Source organism: Egretta garzetta, unplaced genomic scaffold (assembly GCF_000687185.1).
Source record: "Egretta garzetta isolate BGI_Z169 unplaced genomic scaffold, ASM68718v1 scaffold1134, whole genome shotgun sequence".
Classification (NCBI taxonomy): domain Eukaryota; kingdom Metazoa; phylum Chordata; class Aves; order Pelecaniformes; family Ardeidae; genus Egretta; species Egretta garzetta.
In genome coordinates this window covers 78,484-87,906 of record NW_009259481.1, presented here as the reverse complement: position 1 = coordinate 87,906, position 9,423 = coordinate 78,484, and the positions used below count along the sequence as shown (strand labels likewise).

The 9,423-nt window shown below is 47.8% G+C and overlaps 2 protein-coding genes across 5 annotated transcripts in view; one reads left to right on the top strand and one right to left on the bottom strand.

The window, feature by feature from the left end:
• Positions 1 to 2,233, top strand: part of CMC4 (C-X9-C motif containing 4) — a 10,524-nt gene extending 8,291 nt beyond the window's left edge. For all 4 annotated transcript variants that reach the window (XM_035892730.1, XM_035892731.1, XM_035892728.1 and 1 more), the window contains exon 3: positions 534 to 2,233. In XM_035892730.1, the coding sequence (XP_035748623.1) occupies positions 534 to 703 (170 nt within the window). In that variant the 3' untranslated portion in view covers positions 704 to 2,233. The remainder of the gene's footprint in view (positions 1 to 533) is intronic.
• A 1,931-nt stretch (positions 2,234 to 4,164) lies between these two features.
• FUNDC2 (FUN14 domain containing 2) lies at positions 4,165 to 9,299 on the bottom strand (the record flags this gene model as incomplete). Its single annotated transcript, XM_035892732.1, has 4 exons — positions 4,165 to 5,649; positions 6,317 to 6,451; positions 7,641 to 7,716; positions 9,052 to 9,299. Coding segments are annotated over 4 exons (537 nt in total), but the record flags the coding sequence as incomplete, so codon positions are not given.
• Positions 9,300 to 9,423: the final 124 nt, after the last annotated feature.

The window sequence follows — 9,423 nt, the reverse complement described above, 5'->3', positions numbered from 1 at the left end:
TTATGCTGCAAAGCTACAGCCTGCCCACAACAGGCCACGGGTAGGAGGTTTGCAGTCACGCTTCTCACTCCTTTCTTTTACAAACCCTGCAGTGCTGTAGGGTGCACATGTCCCTGTTTGTACAAAGTCCTCTTTGGATGCTCAGCTGTAAACATTATAGTGACATGGCAGCTGGGTTGAACACCATGGATGACATGATCCAGCTTAAAAGCACACAGGCTAAAGAAAGGAAGGACTGAAGGGCAGCAATAGGGAAACCTCATTCTTACTGTAGTGAGATGTGATAGCTACAGAACTGGGGGACTGAAGATGCTCCCATCCACAACAGCAAGGCTGCCTTTGCATGGCTTTAGATAGCTGAAACTAAAGAGAGATTTTTATGTTGCAGAGGAAGTGATGAAATTCTTGTAAGCCACTCTTCCTTTTCAGAGAAATACACTGCCCAGCAGCTGAAGGGCTGGGCTAGATGTGACCCCTCTGGGGACAAAACCTATTCCCCTCTGCAGACTTAGTGTCTCCTTCTTATTTTCCAGTGAACAACTACATGGAGTCCAAGTGTGAAACCATGCTTCAAGAAATGCGGAAGTGCTGTGCCCAGTACCCCAAGGGCAGATCCATCTGTTGTTCAGGGTTTGGGAAAGAAGAAAGGGAGAGAGAAAAGTTCAAGGCAACTTCAGAAGGAATCCCCCCACCACCTCAGTAACACAATGCAGCTCCAGCAGGCGCTGGAGCACGGACTCACCTGCAGAGTTCGTGTGTGTTTTTTCAAGCTTTCTTTAGACTTTCAGGAAAGCCAGATCGCTCCTAGAACACACCATGCGGCACACCAAAAAGTATAACGCAGTACCAACAGATGGCCTGGTTAACAGACTTTATTTTCTGTACCAAAACATCATCTACATTGTCTGCATCGCACCTGTGTCTGTGAAAAGTCAACTTGATGTTTTTTTAGAATGCTTACCTTACTCTAATGCATCCTTGCTCTCAAAATGGAGAACAGGAACCAAGTTATTCTGGCTTCTAGAGCAAGAGGTACAGGAAATGAGCTCAGAAGAGTGAGTGAGTTTAAGCGTGACATAAAATAAGCCCATCTTGACACAACAAAGGTATTGCTGCCATCATGCAGTAGTTCCAGACAACTTTTGCCTGTCCAGTGGTTCAAGCTCAAGAATGGGAATCAGGTCTGGGGATTGTTCATAGGTCTTGCATAGATCACAAGTGACTAGAAGTCACTTTGCCCAAGTGCCTCACTTTCCCACTGGATAGAGTTTTGGTTACTTTATATTTGAATTGTCTACACGCTGCTATTTGCATGACAAAGATGTTACAGGAACATTATTTCAGGGATTGCTATAGGAATAGGTTTTTTAAAAAAAAGCAATATTCATTTGAAAGATCTGACTGTTGATATAAAATTTATAAATTTATGTGTAATTGAACACCTTTAAGCAATATGTTATGAACCCAGCGTAGTTCAACCCGCTGGTACCCAGAGGCCTGCCACAAAGCCCCAGGCTAGATCCAAGAACTGATTTAGGTGCTGCTTACAGAACAAGCAGTTGTAGACACTTGCTTTCAACACAGCATTCCAGACTCACTCACAGGCCGTCTGTGTCTGGACCCCAGGGAGAGATGGCTTTTCAGAAGCTCTCACCCATGCAGCAGAATTTCCTGTGACCTGTAGGAAGAGCTCAGTAGACAGGTTCCTGCATCACCCTTCAGAGCTGCCCAAGTCTCTCCGTCCCCTGTTAGCAGGAGTCCAGGCACCTCAGTGGGTGCCAAGTCCATTACAGGGCCTAGGCACCTAAATATCAGACTTCGAACCCACTAGGCCCCTAACTCTGTCATTAGATCTAGCCGTAAAGGACTTTTGTGCTGTGATCAAGTACAACTTACTTATGAAATACAGCTTCTATAAATAGACCGCTGTAGTCTAGGCACAATAGTTGAGTGTACTGAAGCCTAGAAGAGCAAACCATCTGTATTCACTGCTCAGAAATACCATGATACAAAATAAATGACTGGAACAAATTGTAGTCTCAGTTTGGCTATTTATTGAGAATACAACATAGCTGCAAGCTGGGCAGCTTGGCTGCCATTCACAGTCCAGAGCTACATGTGATCTCATCGTGTTTAAATAGAAGCTGCTTGATATTTTTATAGCCAAGGCTCAAGATCAGACTAATTCAGGGCTAGCCTTCCCCTCCCACCCCCATCCTCCCCAAAAAATCCCTAAGACAAAGTAAGGGGTTTAGTATTCTTGGAAAGTAGGAGAAAGTGATGCTTCGCAAGGTTGTGAAGCAGCTCAAACACTTGACAAGTAGCTCATTTTTACCTTTTGCCCTATCTGAGCAGGAGCAGTGGAAAGTAAGTCACTGATAGATGACAAAAAAAATAAGTATTAGGCACCTATTAAAAAGAAAAGCCTCATCTCCATACCCATTTCTACTCGGGTGGAGAAAACTTGCTCAGCATGAAGGCTCTGAAGCCAGACTGGCAGAATAACCTCCAGCGCCAGAAGCATCCCACCTTTTGAGAACATGGGTGATTGGTGCCAGGATCATCAAGGAGAGGAATTTATTAAGGTAGCCCATGGTTACCTGCAGAGAAGAGGAAAGGCTGGTGGTCTCATGCTACCAGACTCGCTGTAACTGCTCCCACGAGTCAAACTCAACATGCAGGGTAAGACAAACCCATGCTGGTTCCAAGAAGTCAGACCTCACACATAGAAGCTATTAGAGCAAAACTGTTTTAATAAAATATCACTTCAACAAGCATTTACATACAATCTATAAAAACACTTTAAAAGCCTAGTGTGTTTTAAACCTTCTCGCACTGGAACAGATGCCAGAAGCTGTTGAAACAAGACCAAAAGGAGCAGGGGCCGGGGGGGGGTGAGGGGAGGAACAGTTCAACATTGTTGCACCTGCAGCAATGAGAACACATACCCCCAGAGGTTGATTCAGCATCAAAGCTTCCAGTGTGGGCCCACAGCATCTAACAGTGCCAGCCACAAGCCCAACACTGGCACAGCAGAAAGATTTGCCAGATCCTGATGTCCACTCCCTGCCTGCATTCACATGAAACTCAACATGAATTTGTCACTTGTATCCCATTCCAGCAGCAATTGAGGCATTTTATCTCCCTCTCTGGGCCTGTAACAGCAAGTCGGGACCCTGTGGAGCAGAACGCAGTACACTCTTCCCTGGAGCTGGGCAGAAACAGTGACTTATCTGAGCTTGAAAAAACATCTGTAAGGTCTGTTAATGATTTACTTTGAACTTTATCATTGGAGAAAGCTTTGTGGAGCTTCTCAGAAGTTGTGTTATGCAGCACACCAGACAGAGGGGCAGCAACACTTGTTTTCTACAGGAACAAGAGATACCTTGCAGTATCAATTCATGGACATTCAGCCCTGCAGGGTTCCTACAAAAAAAAAAAAAACAAAAAACCACACACAAAAAACCAAAAAACCACAAAACCAAAACCCAAACCCACCACCATCATCTGTCACTCCACTCCCAAATACCAATTTACTGAAGACCTATTTGCTGCATCACATCACTCCTGGATGGCTTTTAGGAAGACCATCATTAAAAGGACATGAGCCCAGCTGCTCCTTCACTTTCCTTGGGCCATGTATGGCAGGGCAGGAGCAAAGATACCAACTTCTGTTTCCTGATTACCTGCAGCCTCTTTTCAGATCCCAAAGGTGAGAAAACCTCAGCTAAATCAATGTTTTGCTACACTGACACCTCAATCAACAGAGCCGAAACAAAATTAATAACTGCAAGTGCTCATCCCAAAACTTCTGGTGGAATAACCCACCGTTCCAGCTCTTTCAGCAGCTCTTGGGGGAAGATCCCCACTTCTAGCTACACTGAGAGCAGCAGTGGATGATCAGAAAGGCATTACACCGCACTGGAGATAGGGTGCAGCCACTGAGCCAGGTGCTGCATCCCAATCACCCATGCACATCATCATTCCCTAGCATGTTTCCCATTGAAGGCTGACTTAAAAAAAACATTCTTGGCAAGAACTCCTACATGTACCTGATGCAGGACATCACCCCACTGTCATTCATGTCCCTGCACTCTGGAAAGCGGTAATGCCAATACAGCACAGCCAATGCAGAACACCTCTAAGGAATTATTTTTTTTTTTGTGTGATTTTTCTCTTATAGAGTTCTACTCTGCTCACAGCTGCACTGGGACAGAACGTCCAAAAACAGCTGAGCTACCTCATCACCTGCAGGAGAGGGGCTGCAGCTGATGGAATTAAGCAAGCAGCTTTTTTCGTGGAAATGGTAAACAAAAAAGGAAGGAACATAACCAAGAGGGAAGTATGGAAATTACCCACTCCCACAAGAGCACAACCTGGTTTTCCCAAGTGTCATCATTTCAGTTGCTTGCAGAGACCAGGGACATGGAGTTTGTGCTTTGTAGAGGCAGGTAGAGGACTACACTCCAGATTTCACATCCTCCCCCGCCACCACCCCAGTAGAGCTGGCAACAGGGACCCTGGACCAGTAGAATGTACCCTACAGGGATGCATTTCGTGTCTACAGTCCTGTCCCACGTGGTTACAGCTCTAAGAGCATAGCCAAAGCGGCCAGAAAAGGTCATGGCAGACCTAGAAACACCAGTCTAGGCCCAAGGTGATTTACAGTAAATGGCCAGCTAGCCTGACACAGACAAGTCAAGCACGCTGGAAGCCTGCCTGCCACAAGGGTGCGCCTCAGCACATTTCAAAGGCTGAGCAGTCAGCTAGCAAGCAAGAAAGGTGCTCTACAGTGCAGGAAGCTTGGTGAATTTCAGAACACACGATGAGGAAAGGGCCTGGAGAGTCACCCACAGTGCTCAGTTTCCATCAGCAGTGCCAGTGCTGCAATTCCAGTAAGGGGTATAAATAGCAGCAGAAGAGAACCCGAACAGCCATCCATCTATGTGCAGTGCAATGGCAGGGAGAGGGCAGGAGAACCCCCAGCACCATACAGAGCATGAACTTGTTCCTTATCCACCTGTCCTGGACACAGCCCAGGGTGTCCCTTAACAATTCTCCATCCACCCAGGACAGCCAAGGACATTTTAAACTGCACACACCATCTCTGTGCAGAAGGAATCACAGGCTTTCCAAGTACCAGGGCAGAAAAAGTGCAAGCTAAATATCAGTGAACAGCTCACAGCAGTTGTACACGTATACTGGCAGACAAATGTACATGTAACAGCCCTGACCACCTGGGAAGAAGAGCATTTAAGATATTTCTCTGCTACTGCATGTTTATGAGGCTGCAACTCATCAGAAACTTTGGGACTGGGCATATTTGGTGGGAAAAGGAATCACAACGATACACTGGGAGTCATAAGCTTTCAGACTGATTCCAGCACCCTAACAGCCCAGACAGAGGAAAAAGTTGGAAATCAGAGGCAGCACCGTTAGAAATAAGGGCTGGAACCTGGGAGCAGAAGGAACTGAGCCTGTTGGCAACATCCTTTGAGTTCTAAGTGAGAGAGAATAGCAGTAGAGGAGGGCAGGGGAGGGTAGGCATGAAGGGAGAGTTGAGCGCAGTTTCTAGGATGCCATTCCAAGCAGGAATCCTCCAGCAAACCCTCCAGTCAGGATAACATTCTTCTTCAGAAATATGATCACCTAAGCAGGGGAGAGAAGAGCGAACAGTGTTCAACAGCAGCAAGTCACCCACCCGCCCTCCCTCCCCATAAGACGACATCCCTCAGGCTGCTCTCCAAGGTTAGTGATGCTCAGAGAGAGGCCACTGCTCAGGTCTGGGAAAGTATCCTACCTAATGACCTCCCCTCCCTTATCTCCCCGCTGCATGTACAGATCCTGAACTGATCCAGTCCCACTGCAGCCCGGATCCTCAGAGGGCTGCAGTCTGAGCCTATGTGCTCCAGGGCTCTCTCACAACCAGCACAGTTAATCTGAAAGAAGGGGCTGCTGACTGTGCATGCCAGACCAGGGTACAGCAAAGTCCAGGGTAACTAGGCCACTCTGCTGCCAGATCTGCTTAGCTTTTCTTGTCAGACTGAAGAGACTTCTCCCCACAACCCCAGCACATTTTCTCCCAACCCCAAGGAATTTGCAGCAACACATGGTGAACTGGCGCTGCGCCTAGAAGCCGCCCTGGCTGTCTTAAATATGCATAGATAACTTTGCTATATCTCCAGTTTTGCTGTCATGCAAGCATTCCCTCCTTGTATTTGCACAATGGAAGATCCATAACAGCCCAGAAGTCAATCCCATTTTCTGCTGTCCCTCAAGCTAAGCACCTGCACACAGCCTGGGAGAGTTGTCTCACCTCATCCACTCTGCTTTTCACTTCTGGAGGCATTTTGTTACCACTTCTGTGAAATTTCAGCTGCTGCTTGGCTTTGTTCACATCCCGTTCTACTAGCTTCCAGTCCACTTTGATGTATCCCGTGTGGTTTGCAATCTAGAGTTTTGAGGGGTGGGAAGAAAGTTCCTGGAGTGAAGTCCTGACCTAGCCATGGTCAATGGCTAAACAGACCACCTTGCCCACCCACCTTCCCTGACCACTGCCTCCTCCCACACACTGGTCCAGTAGGCTGAGCGGATGAGCACACTACCTTAAAAATTGGACAAAGGACCACCCTGCTGTACTAACTGTCCTGCAACATCTGTCTCCCACAGTAATCCCCTAACAGCAGGGCACACATTGCAACTTAGCCTGTTTCAGCCTCTATTCTCTAATGTAAAGCTGGCATCACCTCCCCCTCAAAACTGCCACACATATCATTGGGACTCTGCAGCTCTACTGCTGCTGTGGGTGGACACAACTATTAATAGCTTGCTCCTCTCTAAATATTTTATCTGGTCAGGATGATTCAGCAGTGAAACTCTCCTTGCTCAGAGTAAGCTTTTGGCTTTCAGCAGAAGAAGAAGCAGAGCCAGAAGAGCAGGGAGAAAGAGTCACACACATGGGCACCTCAGAAGCAAACAAGTAAGACTGCTGAGCGAGGCCTGAGAGATGTTCTGCCTCCAGCAGGATTTACAAGCTACATGTCTACATCCAAGCAGCTCCCCTCAGTGACAGGGGTCTTGAAAACCTGGAGAAATGGTTGAGGACAGAGATCGATCTCCATTTCTCTCCTCTTCCCCAGTGCTTTGCAGAGAGCCTCATCTGTGCTGGCCTGACTCCTCAGGTAGCCAGGCTGACAAGAAGCATATCATAGACACGGACAAATCCCCCTTGGCATCCAGGGCTGTTCCTCCAGGGACACCATCTCCACAGGCATAGGATTAAGTACAGTAGCCAGTTCTGACCATACAATCCTGAAGCAGGAGCACAGTTTGCCGCATCCAAAGGCTGCCTCCTGCTTCACTCAGGTGCCCCTGCAGTTACAGCCCTCACATGCCTTTGGCCTGGCCTTTGTTAGCAGACTCTAAGTGGATAGCACCTTTGTGGCAATCCTTAAGTTTATGCACACTGATCCTGCTTTGCTGCTGCATCTATGTACCCCAGGGAACACACACACTTGACAGCCACACAGAGTTCCTGGCAGAGCAGGGAACTGGCCCCATACATCCCACCAGGTAATGATCACTAGACAGCCCTTCATCCCCACCAACGCAGTTCTTGGAAAGCCACTGTTCATACATACCTGAAGTAGGAAAAAGCCACCTCCCACCGCTGTCGCTGCAAGCTTTCCAACTTTCTGGAAGATGAATCCAGTACACCTATAAATCAGGCAGGATCCAGTCAGGAGAATGAGACGCCAAACACACACTCCTCAGCATGCTTCCCACCGGCAAGGCTGCCTTTGGCAGTAATTAGCTAAGACTCAGAGACAGCCTGACAAAGGGCAGAAGAACCCACGTGCAACCACAGAGAAAGGATTTGCACCTAGCCAAAAGTGATGCTTTATAGCTTTTTACTTCTCACTATCACCTTTCAGCCTTTTGCAGTATTAATTCTTATCTCTTCAACATCAACCTTCTCCCAAAAGAGAAACACATGATTTCACCAAAATCAAGTGATTTTAGCCTTTTTTTTTTTTCTAACTGGTGTCACCTCTGAAGGGAAATTAGGCAGCACATCTGCTGCTGCTCCTCCATGATAGAGCATGGGGAGCAGATCACAAAGCAAGCTTCTTTGTTACACAAACAACTGCTTACTTTTCATTTCTCAGAAGAGAAAAATACTGAAACAAGCAGACGGCAGCTATACTCGTCTCCAAAATGAGTTACACACTCTCAACATGAAAGACATAACTGCAGCCACCAAAACTCAAGCAAGTGCCACCCCATTGCTCAAGTCATGCAGCAAAGGGCTAGTGTATCACTTTGCTTATCAACACTGTAAAACAACACAGCAACCTGCTCTTACCCATTTCTGAATACATAAGCTTAGTGAAGATACAAGTGAGAGATGGCCAGCTCATATTTTTGTCAGAAAATGAAGATGTCATACATTTTTAAATGCTCATCCCTGTGCCAGACGAAGAAGATAGGCACAGCAAGAAGCAAAGCAATGTGATTACACCAAGTTTTCAACTCAAACAATGCTTCTGTGGGAATGAAGTTGCAAATAGAGCCACAAGCCACCAGCACTTGCTACAAGTGACACAAAACCCCAGGAACCATGTCCACAGGTGCAATAAACCACCTCCACAGGAAGTTTCTGTGCAGATTCCTGAAGCACATCCACCTCCAGAGAAGAGGGTATCCTTGTTCCAAGAGGCTCATATTTGCGTGTCCTAAATTTACCACCACCACTTTATGCCAGAAGTTAAAAAGAACTATTCTCACCTCAAAAACTAAAGCCTGATACCATTTTCTTCCCTAGGAGATAGTCTCAATTTTCAGCTCCAGGTTAGAGACAGCTTTTAAAACCTCCCACAGTTCAGCAGAGCATGCCAGGGCACAGTGGGATGAGCAAGCTGGACACCCGCCTTCTCTGAAAGACTGCCAGATGACCACCCTGCACCTGTCAGTGTGTTCCCAAAACTCCAGCTAGTGCCCACAGCCGTCCTGCCTGCCATGAGCAGCAACAGCAACCCCAGCGCATCTTACCATCCCGTGACCCCTCCGATCACCAGCTGTGTGGCCACGTTGTATTTCTCAGCACTCGACCCTGAGCTGGGGGCGAAGACCTTGCGCCACCAGGGCCTGTTCTTGGTGTACTCTGCCAGGTCCAGCACGTTGAACGAGTCCTCCTTCACACCTGCAGGCACCTGGAGAGGCTCAGTGCCAAGTCTGCTGTCCCACAACCCCCCGCCAGCTGCCCAGGGCCTCCCCAGGGACACGGGACCCTCACCCAGTCACACGGCCCAAGAGGCCTGGCACTCCCCCTGGGCTTTTGGGAACCCCCAGGCCCCACGCTCTGCCCCGAAGGCCTCCCAGACCCCCTCGGACCCCGTGCTCGGGACCCCTTATCCCCCTCGG